The sequence below is a fragment of the Triplophysa rosa genome, linkage group LG23 (assembly GCF_024868665.1).
Source record: "Triplophysa rosa linkage group LG23, Trosa_1v2, whole genome shotgun sequence".
In the NCBI taxonomy this organism is placed as follows: domain Eukaryota; kingdom Metazoa; phylum Chordata; class Actinopteri; order Cypriniformes; family Nemacheilidae; genus Triplophysa; species Triplophysa rosa.
Genome location: NC_079912.1, coordinates 19,369,985 through 19,389,890, shown reverse-complemented (window position 1 = coordinate 19,389,890; position 19,906 = coordinate 19,369,985). Strand labels below are relative to the sequence as shown.

At 36.0% G+C, this 19,906-nt stretch overlaps 1 protein-coding gene across 4 annotated transcripts in view; it reads left to right on the top strand.

The window, feature by feature from the left end:
* The window catches only part of sntg1 (syntrophin, gamma 1), a 35,695-nt gene extending 16,383 nt beyond the window's left edge, over positions 1-19,312 (top strand). For 3 of the 4 annotated variants that reach the window (XM_057322569.1, XM_057322567.1, XM_057322568.1), the window contains 16 exons: positions 490-624; positions 3,047-3,103; positions 3,193-3,250; positions 3,340-3,383; positions 4,926-4,967; positions 5,138-5,240; positions 5,316-5,398; positions 6,270-6,400; positions 6,851-6,980; positions 9,422-9,460; positions 9,984-10,100; positions 13,139-13,210; positions 14,931-15,083; positions 16,748-16,840; positions 16,972-17,082; positions 17,512-19,312. In XM_057322569.1, the coding sequence (XP_057178552.1) occupies positions 490-624; positions 3,047-3,103; positions 3,193-3,250; positions 3,340-3,383; positions 4,926-4,967; positions 5,138-5,240; positions 5,316-5,398; positions 6,270-6,400; positions 6,851-6,980; positions 9,422-9,460; positions 9,984-10,100; positions 13,139-13,210; positions 14,931-15,083; positions 16,748-16,840; positions 16,972-17,082; positions 17,512-17,676 (1,533 nt within the window). In that variant the 3' untranslated portion in view covers positions 17,677-19,312. Of the gene's footprint in view, positions 1-489; positions 625-1,620; positions 2,967-3,046; positions 3,104-3,192; positions 3,251-3,339; positions 3,384-4,925; positions 4,968-5,137; positions 5,241-5,315; positions 5,399-6,269; positions 6,401-6,850; positions 6,981-9,421; positions 9,461-9,983; positions 10,101-13,138; positions 13,211-14,930; positions 15,084-16,747; positions 16,841-16,971; positions 17,083-17,511 lie in introns of those variants that run through there. The other variant, XM_057322570.1, reaches the window with a different exon arrangement.
* The last annotated feature ends 594 nt before the right edge of the window (positions 19,313-19,906 follow it).

Sequence of the window (19,906 nt, the reverse complement as noted above, 5' to 3'; positions counted from 1 at the left end):
CAGTGTACTGAAGTAAAGGCATTAGGGGTAAGTTCAGCACAAATATGTGTTTAATCCTCTGACAGGCAATCCGTCACATTAAAATACATTCAAGGGCATCTGGACTCGGATTCAGTTATTCATTTGTAGATGATGTTTTGCCACTCATTTAAAAAGCTTCGACTGTCATTGCGACAGTGTCAATGTGGAGACGTTTAATCCTTTCTCAGATAACTGATGAGGCTATTTGGAAGAGCGGCAGAACGCCTCCAACAAATGGATAAGCAGCACCAGATGGTCCGGAATTAAAATGTTAACTGTTATTTTGCAACAACCTGAAAGGCTTCAGCTGTAGATCTGCCAGACAAAAAACTGACACCGCGGATTCCAAACGCAAACACCGGGCCTGAAACAATGCCTGACTATTTATCACACAATCAATTTCACGGCTGATTAACTTCCTGGTGTCAAGCGGGATTACAGACGTCTGCGTGTCTTTGGCTCTTTCAGACGAAGACTGGGACTTACTTGCTTCAAGATGGTAACGAAGAGCCTTTCAATATCCGTCTGCACCTGGCCAAAGATATTCTGACCATTCAAGAGCAGGACGTCATCTGTGTTTCAGGAGAACCGTTCTACTCGAGCGTGAGTTTCAAAAACATTACATACCGGATAGTTCTTGTCCTGGATTCTGCTCGGTCAATACAGTGTTCAGGTCATTTACACTTGATCACCTGCTTGAGCATCGAAGCATTAAAAGTAAAGCTCTTCACGTGTACAGACTACTTTCTGAGGTAACAAGTAAAATAACTGATTATTATTCATTATTAATTAAATATTTATTTTATTGCTGAATTAATGTAGTTATTTATTATGTTTTATTAATGATTCATTACACTAATATGAATTATTAATTGCATAAATAATTAAATTATTGTTATAATAATTATTAGTTATTATTTTCGTAAAATGATTAAAATGATTGTAGATTCTAGTCACACACAAAGATGGCAGGTCAGAGGTTTGCATTTCTGCAATAGATATGTTCATTTATATATTTAAATATATACATATATATTTATTTTGCAGTCCACGTAATCTAAAGTGTTATTTTATGCAGTATAAATATAAAAATAAACTATACGTTTTAATGTATTAAAACTATAAATTAACTATAAACAGTAGGGCTGTCAATTGATTAATCATGATTAATGGCATGCAGAATAAAAGTATGTGTTTACATTAATATATGTCTGTGTACTGTGCATATGAATTTTGTTTTTATAAACACATACATGCATACATATTCAGTAAATATTTACATGTCTTTTTTAAATGTACCAATAATTTAAGTTATATATAAATGTTTATATATTTTATATTTTTATTAAAATATGTATGTATGTGTATTTTTTTATAAATACAAAATAAAAATGCACAGTACACAGACATATATTATGTAAATTTCCATTCTGGAAATTTATAAATTTATAAAAATTTATAAAAATTTATCAAATGATTATGCGAATAATCATTTGACAGCCCAAATAAATAGTCTATTTGGACTGTTTTGTCAAACATAACTTAATTAGTTTAGCTGTCTAAATGTATTTTTAAACTAAAATGAAGATGTATTTGTAGGGTTGGGAATCGTTTCAATTTTATCGATTCCGATTCCAATTCTGATTCTGCTTATCGATTTCGATTCTTATCGATTCCCAGTTTCGATTCCACAGTTGAAGTAAAACATTTAGATATCAACCTGTATGGCCATTTAGCCTGCTTATTGACTTGTTTGCAAATACTGTATATACTGTATATATTTATGAGCAGCGTTTTGTGTATATTTAAACATAGAAACACACCTTTTCTGATTTATTACAATTTGTATTATCATAGTTGAACTACATCATGGTTATACTGCAGTTACTATAATGCAACTATGGTTAATTTGTGATTCCTGTGCTTTAATGCAAATTCTATAGCTAAACTATGCTTACTATAGTAAAAAATATCGATCATTTTCATAAGGGCTTTTATTGAGATATCAGCAGATCATGCAACGCATGTACTTTTCTGAAAATATGCACACAGGAATTGATGAGAGGAATTCAAATTTTAATCTCAAGTATCCGATTCCTATTCCTTTCGATTCCGATCCGATTCCTAGCCTTTCGATTCCGATTCCAAATTGGAATTGATTTTCGATTCCCAACCCTAGATGTATGTTACAAAGACTATTGAAGTTGAAGTAAAAACACTTGCGAGGCCTGGAAGAGAATGGCCACGAGTTAGGTGACGTTAGTGTAGGGTTAGCATTAACACAATTAGTTACTTTTAAGGAGTAACACAATATTGTAACACATTACTTTCCTCAACACTGTGCGTGACGTGCACGGATCAATGTTTTATTGTTGTTTACAGGGTTTATATCTTGTAGTGGAAGGATGAACTGCATTATGTTTTTGAGCAAAATAGATTTTGCTTTATTTTACACAGAAATAAAAGCTTGAATGTTTTGGAAAGGTGGGCTTTACCGACCAGACTGATCAAGGTGGTTGAAAGGGAAGTGATTAAAAGAGGGACCGGCGACATTAGAGAATCAAGTTAATACATTTGAATGACGTCTTGTGCGTATCAATGCCCTTCAGTTTGACTAAATTCTAAATACAGCACAACGGTTTTTACCTCGTGGCTGTTTTAATTCAGTCAAGCTTCGATTCTCTGGCTTCGTCTGTTGGCATTGCTATTGTAGCCTTTGCGCTAGTATGTATTGACTATTGTATTGCATCATTTATGATCATTACCCTAGAGGCTTGAGAAGGTTCTATACTAGTGTAAACAGCAGATCAGGTTGTTTGCGCCGGCCCTTAATTAAATTACTAACATTGTTGGCGGTGTGCCGGTTTTCCCCGGGGAAATCTACAAGAAAAGAAGGCAATTAAGACTAATTAAGTCTCTTCATGGACACCAATGGAAAGTGGAAGGTAAAACACCGTCTACCTCCACAAACAGACGTGCAGCGCATTACAAGTGAAAAAGAGAGTTTTCCTGTTGTTCTCTGTAGGAAAGAACAGTAACCATTCGACGACAGACGATCGGCGGGTTCGGCTTGAGCATCAAGGTGAGTTCACACCTAAACTACAGTTCCTCAAGCTTTGATCCGGCTCTGAGATTCTGACAGCAAATCTCTGTGCCATCCTTTCTTCATAGGGTGGTGCTGAACACAAAATCCCCGTTGTGATATCGAAAATATCAAAAGAACAGAAGGGTGAGCTGTTTGTATTCTCTTTCTCCTCCCTTATTTAGAAACATGAGGCGGTTTATTGGTTTATACGCTGTCTTTGTGTTTGCTCACAGCTGAACTCTCTGGTCTCCTGTTCATTGGAGATGGCATTCTTCAGGTATGTGTTTTAGCATTGCCGTAGTCATAAATATTATCCATCTTTAGATGGATGATGTTTGGAGAGGTTCTGTCTTTTTAATCAAATGTTTTCTTCTTATTTGAAACTACTGTCATTCCCACATGAAAAATGCTGTAGTATACTTCAGTATTTACCATAGTAAACTAGGGCAATTCCTAAATAATATGTATTTTAAACCTTTTTAATGTTCAAGTATTCTGCAGTATTCACTACAGTTTATCACTACAGAATACTAGAATATACATGAACAAAGTGTAGTAAATACCACAGCATACTGTAATTATTTACTATAGTAAACACTAAAGTCTAGATTAATGAAGTGTAGTAAATACCACAATATGCTAGAGTAAATACCGACGTATTCTGCAGTATTCACTACAGTTTATCACTACAGAATACTAAAGCATACATGAACAAAGTTTATTAAATACTATAATATACTACAGCATACTATAATCATTTACTACAGTAAATACTAGTGTTCTGCTGTATTTACTTCAGTTTATCACTAAAGAATACTAGAGTATACATGAACAAGGTGTAGTAAATACCACAGCATACTACAGTATACCACCACTTAAGTATTCAGAAGTATTTACTACAGTTTATCCCTACAGAATTCTAAAGTGTACATTAACTAAATGTCATAAATACCACAATATACTATGTGTTACTATAGTAAATACTAACCTATCCTGCAGTATTTACTAAAGTTTACAGAATACTAACGTACAGTATACATGAACAAAGTTTGGTAAATACTGTAATATACAGCAGTATGCTACAATTCACTATAGTAAATACTGAAGTATACTGTAGTATTTGTTTTCATGTGGGATGTTTTTGTAATCGTGTATTCCGCCTCTTTGAGTTGAATGATTAGAAGTTTTGATATAATAGGGATGTTACAGATACACTAGCTGCTGGAGTCTCCAAGATCTTGTTTTTCAAAATCATTGCATGAGTCATTGATGGTTTTTTTCATCATGATAATGCTGTCGAACATAAAATGTTGGAAAACGTTGAGGGAGTTCTGGGTAATATAGTATCATAAACCGTACAGAGCGCTTTTCTGTGCACAGAAGTGTTTGTCTTTAAAACTCCCAAAGCAAACCAATAATGAAGACCTGATGCGAGGATGTGACATATCCCAACACCATCATCCGTGACGTGCCTGTGTCTGTAAGCCACAAAATATGACAAGACTCTTATTTGGACAATAAAAGCAAGAACGGGGTTTAGGCTTTATTTCCATGCAGCACCGGTGTATCTATCGGGTTAGGTACATATGTTATGCGATCAATTGAGAAGTGTTTTGTAATTGAACAGTCTGTGGCTGTGTTTGAGAGCGTTGACCTCAGATTGGAGAGAAATGTGTGAAATCGACTGAGAAGAACTGTAAAATGAAAGTTCTTGCTGAATAAATAAAGCCGTGCGATTTCTCATTTGTCTCAGGCAGGTCTGTGAAATCTGATGTTCGTCGTGTTCTCTCTGTTACTGTTTTTCTTGTGTTGTCGTCAGATAAACGGCATTAACGTCAGGAGCTATCGGCATGAAGAAGTGGTAAGTGGCGTCTCTTGTGGATAATAATTCTTTCAAAGCGTAAAACGTTTTTCAACCGTGCGCAAACGTATCTGACAGTCAGCAGATTAAAGTCTTGTAAAAAGCTGTTTGAGGAGATCATTACGATGAGACGTGTGATGAAAAGCAAATGTGTTTTGATTTCTTTTCAGGTGCAGGTCTTACGGAACGCGGGTGAAGAGGTCACTCTCACCGTGTCCTTTCTGAAGAGAACGCCTGCGTTCCTGAAACTGCCGCTGTGTGAAGATTGCTTGTGTACGTTTCACTTGGCTCACTGATTTGTGCGGGAATTGATTCATCAACAGTCCATCAAGTGCATTTTATTTGCAGGTATACCCAGTGACCACAGCAGTGGAACGTCGTCTCCGTTGTGTGACAGCGGCCTGCATTTAAACTACCATCCCAACAACACGGTACACCTCTGAAAATATCCTCATCAATACGCCAGAGCAGTTAACAGACCGCAGAAACATGCACCTGCGGAGCATTCATGCGTCTGATGCAGAGAATCTGTCTGTCTGTCCGTGTTTTTTGACTTTGTCGGTCTTTTGTGGCCTTGGAATGACTGTATAATGGCATTCTGTGCCGTTCTGAGATATTGAGCTTCAACGTTTTTGCATTGCATTTGTCTTGTAGATAAAACCTTTTTGTTTAATATCAACATTCCAAAATGTACGCAGCGTAATGGAAAAAAACCATCATATAATGTGAAATTGTCACAGAATAAGAAAGCGTGAGTCACTCAATTTTGACGAAAACGTCAGTTAGAACCCTGTCATACCAAGATGATGATTTGTCTTTGTCTGTTTATAACTTTGACTTGAATCTGTTTGGCTCTCTGTCTTTTATGTCTGTATGTGTTGTTGTCTTTGCCTAGATTTAGTCTGTTTGTATATTTGTTTTTCTGTCTTTGATAGATTTTTTCTATTTTTGATCCCTTCTGCTTTTCTGTCTATACTTTTGTCGGCCTGTCTGCCTGTCTGTCTATATTTTTGTATGTCTCTGTTTGTGTCTATTTTTGTCCGTCTGTCTTTCTGTTTTTCTTGTTTGTTTCTGCCTTTCTTTTTGCCTTTATTTGTGTCTGTCTTTCTGTTTATATTGTTGTCTCTTTGTTTGTCTGTCTGTCTTGTCTGTTTATGTTTTTGTCTGTCTTCCTGTTTGTGCAAATCTGTGTCTGGCTGTTTTCTTGTTTGTCTTTTGTCTTGTTTCTGTCCGTGTTCTTTTTTGGTCTTTATTTCAGTCCGTCTATGTTAAATTGACCTCTGTTCTTCGTGTTCATGGCAGGACACATTGTCCTGTTCGTCGTGGCTGATGTCTCCCGGGTTGCGTTGGGAGAAGAGGTGGGTGGATCTGCGACTGATCCCTCTCTTACACGCGCGTCTGTCCCAGTACGTCCCAGGTACTGACATGTGCAGGTGAGCCGAGCAGAAAACTTCTCTCCGTCTTCTTTCATTTCTTCATACAGAGCCGTTATAATTCACTCCACAGTCTGTGTTCAACCTAACGTGACATATTTAGCGCTGGCTTTTTTCTAGAAAACCAACATCTTCTCCTGGCATGAAAATCTTTATATTCCACTCACACAGGATTTTTGATGCGCTTTTTAAGGGTTTTATTATTTCACAGCCATTCCCCACAGAAACGCATTAGACGTTTAATGCCAAACTCCAACTCTGATGAGCTTAACTTATTAGAAATGAGACCTTTTCTCACATTAAGTGGAACGTAATTGAAAACGTAACTTGCTTTGAATTAAATCAATCTGTTTTTTAAATGACTTTGAAATAAAGTGATTTGAAATGAGAGAATTAGACGCTTTTCCTGTTTTGTATGTCTCACGAGTGCACGCCTTTTCATGTCTTCAGGCAGAATGCCTTTCAAGTCATCGCTGTTGACGGCGTGTGCAGCGGCGTCATTCAGAGCTCCAGCGCCGATGAATGCTCCGACTGGCTTCAAGCGATAGCGTCCCATATATCTGCTTTAACCAAGCACAACGTAAGTACAGGGCATGATTTAATAGCCAAGGTCATTCTTGCCACAAACCGTAAGTGCTGAAATTGTAATTACGGGTGTGATTTCTTTCATTTAAACCTGGAGGTAACAGGAGAAAAGGAAGAAATATTAAAGGGCAAGTTCATCCCAAAATCGAATTTGTGTGATTGGTTTACTCGCCCACATGACGTTCAACATGTTTTGAGACCTCCCGGCGTCTTCTGAACACAAATAAAGATGTTTTAGTCACTTCAAAACAATTCAATTGAGCCACTATGAGCGCATGGACCAATGTAAGTCCATGTCTCCAGTACTTTTCTGGACCTCGACAACAACTAGGACCATGATGTCTATGAGGAGGCCTGGAAATCTCTCGGATGTCCCTAAAACATCTGTATTTGTGTTCAGAAGACGCCGGGAGGTCTCAAATCATGTTGAACGTCATGTGGGCGAGTAAAAATGTGATTTTGGGTTGAGCTTTCTCCTGGTCACGAAGGAACTCACGAAAGCAAATGTGTGACGGTCTTAACTCTTCTAAACGAGAGGTCAGGTTTCCTTGCTTCCATTGAAGTGCAAAAGATGCACTGTGAAAGATTCGCAAAGCATGCTGGGATACATGGATCATTAAATGTGCCGTGCTGCTCATACAATTTGTAATGAAAGAGTGTGTTTGAAATTATAAAAGCGTGTCCCAGTATTGTATAATGATTATATCGCATAAAATGAAATGCATTGTGCTGATGCTTTAGTCATTGCTATGGCAACGGATGCAGATACACTGGATATTGACTTCACTGTCTGAACGAATCGGATTGCAGAATGACGGCTCAGATAGTTGGTCGCAAAGATCGGAAATTGGATTTAGGCCCAAAAATACATTGATAAATGATCATCAAAAGGTTTGTAGTCGCCATGTGCAACGTTATTTGAAGATATATGCAGCGTTATTGTTTGTCGAGAGCTCAGTTCATGTGCGTGTGAAAAGAAAACCCTCAAGTAAATGTATTCCCAATGAAGAAGGTCATTCAGAAAGACTGAATTATTTGTCACACGTTTTCTCTTTATCCAGGCAGGTCATGTGTCGTAATCCCTTCATTGCCATAGATTAAGGAATTAAAATGCCGTTTCTTGCACAATGATGGATTTCGTCCTTAATTACGACAGAATAAAGAGTCCGCTCGGCTTTCCGAATCGCTCGCTCTTACAAAAACGCTTCATCCCGCAGCTGTCTATTTTGAGCGCGCGCTGAATTCGCCCCAAAATCCTCTCGTACATAACAAGTTTCCTCTTCAAAACAAGACACGGTGGCGTTGGGGTTTGGATTATCCAGCAGCGAGGCCAGCTGGAGGAGCTTTCAGTCTGTTTCCTGTGAAGACAGTATAGCCTTATTCCACATTCAGATGAAGTTTAGAGTCATTTCAGAGGCTGCTGAAGTCAGCGGCCGGGTAACTTGGGTAATAAAGCCGGTTAGAATGTTCACAGCGGGAGAAACTGAGCTCTGACTGAACATCACAGAATTTAAAATGGATGATGGATTTTCAGTCTGATGCACGATAAAGGTCATTTGGTAAAAGGATAAAAGCAGATATCTGTGGAGGGCTGTCACAATATCGAATTTTCACTGCCCGGTTATCGTGGTCAAACAACTTCACAACGATGATGTTATTACAGTATCTGCTGGAATGTTTTGAAGAAGAAAAAATAATTCTACAAGTCAAATAAAAAAACAATGTCGTTTACATTGATGTATAAATCAATTCACAACAACAGACTTGTAGTACTATTTACTTCTAGCAAAAAAATTGCAACAGATACCGTGATAATATCGTTATTGTGAATTCATTTACACATCAATGTAAACGACACTATATCACGGTATCTGTTGCAAAAATTCTTCTAGAAATAAATAGTGCTACAAGTCAAATAAAAAAACATTGTCGTTTATGTTGATGTGTAAATTAATTCACAATAACGGTATTATCATGGTATGTGTTGCTAAATGTTTAGCTTTTTAGAAAAATAAATAGTACTACAAGTCAAAGTCAAATAAAAAAATAAACAAACATTGTCGTTGAGATTGATGTGTAAATGAATTCACAATAACGGTATTATCACGGTGTCTGTTGCAAATATTTAGCTTTTTTTTGTTGTTGAAATAACTAGTAGCCTACTACAAGTCAAATAAAAAACAAAATAAACAAAAGACATTGTTGTTTGGATCGATTTGTGAACAAATTGGCAATAACAATATTATCACAATATTTGTAAAAAAAATATGCACAAAGTCAAGTAAAAAACAAAAACAAACCAAAACATTTTCATTTAGGTCGACCTGTTACCATCTTACATCCCTTCTCTTACTCTGGTCTTAGAAATAAACAGGCTGTTTTTGACATAAAAAACATGTTATGTTAAGTCTAATCTGTTTATTTCTGTTTTTGCAGGTTAAGAAAATAAACCGAAATTTTCCAGTAAACCAACAGGTAAGACTGATCTTTGGACGTCTCAATTTCCCAATCCTTGAAAAGGTGACAAAACGCCTGCGGAGACCTAAATAAACCCTGAAAGGACTTGGTCACCACACTTGAAAGAAGCCGCACAATAATTCTTTGTGACAGCGCCACCCTTCCTGATGTGCGTGACGCATGTACCCCGCAGAAAGCCAAGAGTAAAGTTCACCACACATTCAGATTTGGTGCATCTCTTCCTATTTCCCAATGTGACGTCACACGGACTGACAGAAGTTTGGTCGCAGCGTCCGTTTTTAGCCTTCGACTTAACACGCAGAAAGAGTGTTGTGACATGTTTAAAGATTGCGCTTTGAGTCGGACTTAATTATGTGACAAATGCTTGATATACAGTAACTAAATAATGAGCTAACATGAGCGAGCCTAGTAAATATACTGTACTTCAGTTTGCCTTCAGTACATTTGCACTCATTTTACCCACAATGCTCAGACTTTGCTATAAACTCATTGGCTTTTTTTGTTTTTTGGTGTCTTTCAGATTATATTTATGGGCTGGGTGGATGAGAAAGAGCAAGATTCAGTTCAGGACCGAATGTACACGCCAAAGTTTCTTGCCTTACGGGGTTCGTCGCTCTTTAAATTCTCGGCACCTCCGGTAAGTTTTCCATTGGAAGTCTTTTCATTTCAGTTGCTGGTTTTTCTATGATTGTATAGATGGTGTACATGTATTTGAAATCTATTCTCTTTGAGAAATTTCAACCACTCTGAAAACCCTGTCTGTTAAGCTTTTTGTGAACATAAAATCTTGATGCTGGCATCTTTAAACGTTATTTTACTCTTGCTGTCGTTTGGCTGCAGATTTTAGGTGAAAATTCTCTTTTTGAGTGGATTACTCCCTGGCATTAAATATTTTGGCTTTCTCCATCATTGAAGTACTTTTTTTCTCCAGAAAGAATGATCAAAATCAAAATTTGTTGCCAAGGAAGTTTAGAAAATTTGGTTGATTTGACACAAGCTTACAAGAATCTCGTGGCTCTTAAAACGTTACCAGAATGTTTTTTGTTATTCTTTTTTCACTGAAGAAGTCACTCTCATTTTAAGAGCCCTCGTGCTATATAATTTATAAAGAGATTTGGGTCGTTTAGACTATTTATAGACTGTTGTGTTTTTAATGGCATGACACACATGACCAATAAGAATTGTCATTTTATGAAAACAGCTGTCCTTGTGTTCTCTTCTATATAAAGAAAGCAAACACTGGGTTTGGAGAACACGAGAGCAAGTAAATAATAAACATTAAACTTATTTTCTGGCTGAACTATTCCTTTAAAGAATTATCCTTACTCACCCCTGAGCGGTTCGCGCACCCACATTATTTTCCTCAGTTATTATCGACTTTATGAAATCCATTAATCTGTTCAGCCGTCTGAAGATAAACCGGCCGACCTGATGCTCGGACAGCTCCATTCAATAAACTCTAATCTCTGGACACAATCAGCAATTAACTTAAACACCTCCGTTAAAATTCCAGAAAAAACCCTTGTGAATGTGAGGGTGTGGTTAAAGCTATAAGCTTCTGCTCATCTATCCTGAACACAAAAGAGCTTCATCCAATCGGCCATGAATTGTCATTTGAACGTGCATGAGTGGGAGGCAGATCAAACCTTTAGGATGTTGAAGCCTTTATGGGATTCTCTGATTCAAAGTGACATTGTGCAGTGAGCTGTTTGGAGTTATTATACGGATGCTCACGGCTCTTAATGAAGAACACTCTCAGACGCATGTTTCTCTTTTTCACATGATGCATTGAGCCACTGACTCGGTTATATTTATTATTCATGGAGTCGCATTTCAATCGAATTAGAAAAAATCAAGAGACCATTTCAAATATATTTCGTTTTTTCCAAATGGATTATTTATAGGTATGCGTTTAGGTAAAATGATCGTTTTTGTTTCATTCTGTGAACCGCTAACAATGTTTCTCCCAGATTTCAAATAAAAATATTGTTTCTATTTGCATTTATTTGCAGAGAAGGAAAACTGGAGCAACAGGTGTAAATAAGAGAAAAGATGCTCTGTATGTTTTTACACCTCAAATACTGCAAAAGTTCAAATTCACTTTTAAGTAATACACCAGTCATATATGTAAATGTATTTAGGAAAAGTACTAATCTTGATTTTCCTCACAGTTGTCATGTGTCTTGTCATGCTGCTGTCAGTCTGTGTGATGACTTTGTCACTCCTGAGGTTTGATTTTGTTGGAATTCAACAGACACTGGACTGAAATGGCCACAATACATCTAGAAACGATGATTAAATTTGTAGCCAATGTATGCTTTATTTCCATAGTGCTTCTTGTTTTTCTATTTTCCAGTAAAATTATGTTATGCTGTTATATTATGATTTTTATAAAACCCATGATATGCATAGGTTTGCCAAAAAATTCTACCCAATAAATACCTTATAAGGTTACTTCATCGATTTCATGTATATGTATATCTGTAAAATCTGTGTACGAAAATTGTACAGAAAATAAAGCAAACATTAACTACAATTTTATCCTTTCATGTAGTTACATTTTGTAGTCATTCTTCTGGGCCCTATTTCTTTGTTTTATTTACTTGTTTATTACCGCATGGTCATATTTTTGCACATTTTCTCGTGTAAGTTTCTTGTCTGTTATATAATTTCCCTTTTGATGTGATTATTTGAATATACGATTTAGCTTTTTCTCTATCATTTTTGTGCTATAATGTGTTCTAAACAGCTGCTTTGCGACAATGTACATTGTGAAATCTATTGTTTTAGAATTCAAATTGAACTTTCATGGAGAGTAACCAAGTTGGTGGTTCAAACATTTCGAGGGACAAGCAAATTCTTTGGAAAGTCTGATTCGTTGTGAATCGGTTGGTTTGAACAGTTCATAAATGATTCATGTTCAGTAATGACACAAGCTGCTTCTATCCTGTTTTTTAAAAGTAATTAACCAGCTACATTTTGTCAATAGCAATTTATCTTTATATGCAATTACATAAATGCAAATGAAAGCAATTAAACCATTAAATGAAAGACTGATTTTTACTTAAACAGGGACAGTATTAATAGTCATTTCAGATCAACTGAAAATAATTTGGGAGTGATCTCTCCATTTTTCCTGCCGCCTTTTTTGTATTTTATAGACTGACTTGCAGTGCATTCAAGCGTTAGATGTTTAGCATGTGCATTTCTCGGTCCTCAATCCAGTGACCTTGAGGAGGTTGTTACCAGTTGAACACCAGACTGCCATCTACTCCGAATAAAACCGTCTGTACCTGAATGGAAATTCTGAGTTGTCCTTTTCAGCAGGGAGTAGTTAGCTGAGAGTTAATGCACTGTTCCGGGTTTGTCTTTTACAATGCCTCCAGGACCTTTGGATGCTCTTCCAGCATGCTGCATGCCTTCACTCGTGTCCTGACATTCAGATGTCGCGCTGAACAGAAAGCTCTTCGGAGTTCTCTGGTCCATGACATATCTTCATTGGCCTTCGGGCATTAAAGGTTCCGGCGGATATTCAGAGTGAGTCACTCGCGTCTGCGAGCGGCACGTTGTTTACCTGGTGTAGCGTTCGAATCCTCCCTTCAGGTTGAGTGCGGGAGCGACCGACCCTGAGCTAATCTTGTGTTCAGTGAGTGATGGAAATCTAAACTCTTCCAGGTCACCACCTGGGACTGGACCAGGGCGGAGAAATCCTTCACCGTCTTTGAGATCATGTTCAAGATTCTGAAGGTATGAGTCATAGAACATCACATCACACAGTAAATGCCTCTGACACACCATACAGCCCTTACGGATGGCATCAGATGAAAGGTTTTTAAAGTAAAGACAACTACACTCCTTCCAATAAAGGTGCTAATCAATAGAAGAACCCTTTCTGGCTGTATTGTTTCATAAAGTACAGTTAACATTCACACAACCTTTGTGTTTAAAAAACACCCCTGTCTCCATTTGTAATCGAAAAAGGCTCTCTGGACTATTAAAAGGAAAAAATGTTAAAAAAAAGAATTATTTTAAGATGAATGGTTGATAAAGGGTTCTTTAAAGTCCCGGCGAAATTAAAAATGTCCATTCTTATTTTTTCATGAAATATTGCAGCGTTTCGTGTAAATAGTTGATCAATGTGGGTCTTTCTCTTTTTAAAATTCGTGTGCCCTCCTAAACTTGAGTTAAAATCTGAAAATGCACTTCCCTGTAATGACTATCCATCTCTGATGACGTATGTTAGGCGGCTTGGGCGGAGTATCCGTTAACTCCTCCCCTTCATCTGTCAGTCTCTGCTGCCAGTTTCATTTCAAAATGCAAGGGATGTTTTTATACATCCAATCAAATCGCAGAAAAAGACGCAAGCCACGCCCACTATTTTTCTCATTAGAAATTCCATTTCAGTCGGAAATGCGTCAAAATACGGAAGTAAAAACGATCGCAACTTCCGGTTCACGGGGACTTTAAGGGAACCCAAAAATAACTCTTCTATGGTATCACTGTTTATTTTTAAGAGTGTAATCCTAAATTAAACGTTTTTCTTTCTTTGTTTAATTAAAAGCTGTAAATGAAGCAATACATATACAAACATTTGCATTTCTACTATTTTTATAAGCAAGAAGTTACAGTGCATTTAAGTATACATTTTAGTAAGGTGTCTTACCTGTCAATCAAACTCATGATGACATATTTGCAGTAATAATGTACCATGATCTTAATTGCAATTCTGTTTTGTTATGTTCCTATTTTTTAATAATTGCTCCTTATTCATTTTATATGTCGCTTCTGGTAAAATATGTTTGTAATTTTAATTTTTTATTTTAAGCATTTCTGGTAAAAAAAAATCTTTAAAGCTGCTTTGCATTAATGATGAATTAAATGATCTTTGTACCATTTGAGGTATAAACATAAACTACAAACATTTACACTACTTTATGTTCAGGTTGACACCTATAGTCTTCATTTTCTTAAAGGGGTCATATGGCGCGGAAACGTGTTTTTCTGTGTCTTTGGTGTTATAAGTTGCCCATGCATGTATTAGACACATAAGATTGCAAAAATGAAAGTGTGAGAACAAAAGATGCATTTCATTTTGAATGTAGGGCTGATATTTTCTGATATTCAATTTCAATAAATGTGCTCAAAATATGAATCATTTTCTTTCACAAACATAGCGTTTCACTTCAGAAGATATTTGTTAACCCACTGGAGTTGTTTGGGTTATTTTAAGGATCGATGAATGTGCTTTTTGGAGTTGAATTCCCCAAAGATAAAATGACACCATTTAAATAAAAAAATGGTTGATATTCTACTGAAGATAGAAAGTCATGTACTGTACATCTGGGATGACATGAGGAAGAGTAAATGATGAGAGAACTTTCTTGTTTGGGTAAACTATTCCTTTAAAGAAACATGAAGTATTTTCTTTCTAATTCCTTCTGAATGTTTTTCTGTGGATGGATGTCAGGACGTGGAGCTGGTGGACAAACGGAAGCACTGCTTCAGCGTTCAGACGGACTCGGGGGAGGACATCTTCTTCAGCGTGGAGCTGGACTGCGAGCTGCTTCTCTGGGAGCAAGCCTTTCAGATGGCAACGTTCTTTGAAGTGGAGAGAATACAGGTAGAGAAATCCCCAGCGTCTGCTTCAAGCAAAGTTAACCGGATTCAAACTCGTCCTAATTAAGTTTCACTCAGAAAGACTCAATGAAGCCGTGTGAAATGAAATGATTCTGAGCGAAATGAAATGAAAGTGGGGAATTTCAGCAGCGTTGTTGCGTCCAGCTCGCCGTGTCTTTTTGGCACGATAAACAGAAACAGAACATAGATGTGACATAAAACAGCACCTGCTCCACAAAGTTGGCTGCATTCTGAACAGAATAACCTCGGCGCTGTGCCAAAAGAGTTTTATGTGATGTATGTTTTAGAGAAGATGACATTCATAAAGACACTGTTGTCTCATTCTGAAATTTACTTCAAAATATTCAGTTGTGGACAATTCATTCAAATATAAATGGGAAATTTTTTTTTTTAATCATTTTTTACACAAATTACCACCGACCCACAGATCTCATGTTATTAACACAATGACTATCATTCCTGCCCGTAATAATGGTTTTTTATGTACCAAAGCTTGAAATATTAAACATGTTATTGATGAAAACAACGAAAACTCAAGGTACAAGTAAGTTGTGAAAGTCAATTGTGATGCATCAGTTTGGTCAGGATTTGAGATTTGATGGAAACCGATTAGTTGATCGATTTTTTGTGTTATGCTTGGTCAGACAGTGTTTATAGACATATTAAATAAAAAAATGAAAGTTAAATCCTCAAAAGTCAAAAGTACACAAATCTGAAGAGACAGCAATAGATTAATGTATTGCATCTAATATCTATATGTTAAGTATATTTCACAGTACAGAATGCAAAACACAGAAGCAAACATTTATTTCTTTTGAATTATAATATATTTTTATTTTAAATATTGTTATAATAATCAACAAAAAAGGCTATATCCTTATTGATTACTTAAGTCACATAAAATATGCATAAATCTTATACATTCCCTATTTAAAATATAATTAAAGCAAATTAAGAAGTTCTTATAAAATGATAAAAAAAAACATTGTATTGTGAAAATAAAGAACCATCAAATGAACAAAACTCATTTAATATCTATATGTCAAGTATATTTCGCACTACAGAATGCAAAACACTGAAGCAAACATTTATTTAGTTTGAATTATAATAATTTTAAAATAATCAACAAAAAGGCTATATCCTTATTGATTATTTAAGTCACATAAAATATACAAATCTGTTACATAAATGTTATACATTCCCTATATAAAACATTAAAGCAAATTAAGAAGTGTCGATAAAATGATCAATAAAAACACATTGTATTGTGAAAATAAAGAACCATCAAATGAATAAAACTCATTTAATAGCTTCAATTTAAATTCAGTTAGACATCATCTGATCATGCAGACGTTCAGTTCTTGTGTTAAACTCAAAGTCAATACCAGGACGATCCTCTGCAACTGTTCCACATTAGCAAACAGGGTGGTGCAAATAAAGTCACAGCCAATTTGTTTCATTAAACCAGACAAGCGCGTCAGCATCTCCCGATGATGCCTGATGCCAAAACATTGTTTGTTTATTTTCCTCCTGAAATAATTATGTACAACACTTAATGTCCTAATTAAACATGTAAGAGATAAAGATGTTTGAATCTGCCAAATTGTCTTTTGCCTCATTAATGTTGCCAAATATTTCCCTTTTCAGTGTAAAACATACGCTTGCATCATGGACAGTCATCTCATGGGACTCACCGTTGATTTTAACATGGGCTTTGTGTGCTTTGATGCCGCGTCGAAGGTAAGTCGAGGAGATGGGTTTTTCCTTTTTTTTGTATTATTTGAAATCTTGTTTGTATTATTGATCAATAAAGTAGAATAATACAATTCAGCCACTTTTTATAGCTGGAATTTCGTTCATCTTTTTTGCAGGTGGTGCTGTGGAGATACAAATTCTCTCAGCTTAAAGGATCTTCGGATGACGGCAAAAGTAAAATCAAGTTCCTGTTTCAGAATCAAGACACGAAACTCATTGAAGCCAAGGTACTCTGTTTGTAGTTTGTATCATTAATTCATACTTACAGTAATACTTGCTTTTTTTTAAAAGTCTCTCCAGCTATCGCTTTTTAATATATTGTCATTTAAATCATGTTTTATATCTCAAATATTTTTTCTCTGTGGATTTATGGAATATCACCAGGAATATCTATATCACACATTTTATGTTAACCTCAATTCTTAGCAAGCTATTAAAAAAATCATAACCTTGCCGAAGGAAAAACAGTGTTTTATTGCTGAAGCAGGTAAAAATAAAAGCTAGTCAGCTAGATTATAGTTGGAGTTTTTAGAAACCGACTTCATATTTTTCCTCTTTTAAAGTGTCATGACTTTCATCTACCAAGTTTGATTTGATATTAGCTTGAGGGTGCCTTGCGCTTTCTTGCTTTAGTAGATTTTTTCTGACTCTTCCAGGAGCTGGAGTTCTCCAATCTCTTCGCGGTTCTTCACTGCATTCACGCGTTCTTCGCCGCCAAAGTGGCTTGTTTGGATCCCATGTTCGTTAGCAGCCAGAACGCTGCCACGGCCCCCACCTTAACCACCACCTCACACATATCCAAAATAAAGTACACCAGCTGACAGACTCTTGTGTCATTTTCTCCCTTCAGAAGATCAGAGGAGAGGAACTATCCTTTATAAACCACAGACTTAAGGTTGGGAAGGAAAAAGACCTTTTTTGTCAGGGACAAGTCAGGGGAATGAACTTGATTTTACCTTTACGTTGAAGTTTCAAATGTGGACAGCCGTGCCACAAGATGACAGAGTTTGGATATACCGCGGATCCTTTTCAACTGCAGCTACTTGATCTTTAGAGAATCAGACTCCTCACGTTTGACATGACGGTATGTTTGCATTAAACTGATAGAAACACTTTGTGTATACTTTTAGGATATTATTTAATCTGGTAGATTGACATGAACCCTTTATGAATTTGCCATGGTGTGCACCAGAAATGTTCTCCAACTTATGCTCTTGAGATTCTTTCATTTCATTTTGTAACCCAGTCGATTTAGAAGAACATTTAAAGGAACAGTTCACCCAAAAATGAAAATCTTTCATCATTTACTCACCTTCAAATCTGTATGAGCATTCTTCCAAATATCTGTCTCTGTGTTCATCAGAACAAAGACATTTATTCAGATTTGGAACAACTCAAAGGTGAGTAAACGATGACAGAATTTTCGGTTTTGGGTGAAGTGTCCATTTAAGGGTAAGAAATGAACAATCTGAAGCTATCTGAATGTCCTTTGCCTTATATGAGGCAATAAAACCAAGAATCCAAATGTGGCATCATTTTAAAATCTAAAAACAGTGATATTAAAAGCCTAGAGATGCCCAGAATGTGGGAGTGTTTTATTTTCATACTGTACCTATTTTGCTACTCTTTAATCCTTTATTAAAGGTTTGTGTAAGTAAAGATGAATTGAATGGAATTGTAGGATGTGTATGAAATCACATTTGAACTATCTCAAGGGTACGTGCTAATAAATGAACGGATTGCCTTTATTTTGACCTTCTTCTTGCCTCTATCTGAGACAAATATATTCATACATGCACACATTGCCTTGTCATATTTATTTATGGTCAAAGTAGACGATCATTCTGTAAAACGGCCACCTGAATCACAAATCCTAAACTGTTAACCATTCATTGGGTGCATATATTTTTTTTACTTTTTAATCAAAAGTTAATGATTTGCTCTACCTCTGAAATGACTGGTGATGTCACCAAAGATGAGAGAGCTGATTGGTTAAAATATGTGATATAGTGCCATAGCCAATTTCTTACACACAATGAACTTTAAATATGTTCGTAATATGTATTATTCATCCTTCCAAAATGACCACATTCATTAATAGATGAAAGGTAAGTCGACAAAGTCCTCACTGTGTAATTTTGTTCATGTCATTTATTGAAACCAGATGAATTCTTGCTTTGACATCAATCCTGTTTTTTGCTCCTTTTATTTTTTATTTTGTTTTTGTTCCTGGTGTAAAGTAAGTGTTGTCTATGCAAAAGAGAGCTTGTTTATTGACCCCGAAAATCTCTGAAACAGGATTGAAATGAAAGGGGAAGTTCTGATATTCTGATAGGCTGAACTGCATTTTCTTTATTTTTCACAGACTGATTTGTTTTAATAACGCTGTATAGATAATAAAGGCTTTCAGTCATGTTTTTTTCTACACATTTGGCAGAAGCTTTTATCCTTAAAATAAACTTGAAGTTGACTTATTTTTCCACAGTTTGGGACTAAATTGGTCTACTTTTTAGTTTATGAAAGTAGACGTGTATACCAGTAGTTAACCTTGTGCACACAACTGTGTTTCTGAGAAGTGCATAGAAGTAGACTGACAGAAGTATACTAATAGCATGCTTACATTTGTTTTTTATTAATTCTTGCATTACATTAAAGGGATAACTCGACAACTTGAGGGTGAGTAAATCATGACAGAATTTTATTTTTTAGGTCAAGTAAAGGTCAATGTTGTTCCAAACCTGTATACATTTCATTGTTCTGATGATCTCAAAGAAAGTTATTTGGAAGAATTTCAGATTTCTGAGACATCATTGACTACCCTAGTTTTAGTTCTGTTCAACACAAAATATATTTTAAATATAAAAATATAAGATATTGTGAAGAATTTGGGAAAGCAAACAGTTACAGTAGTCGATGATGTCTCAGAAATGCTAACATTTTTCCAAATATCTTTGTGTTCAACAGAACAAACAAATGTATACCGGTTTGAAACAACTTGAGGGTACGAATATCATGACAGAATTTTCATTTCTGGGTGGAGTATCTACGTAA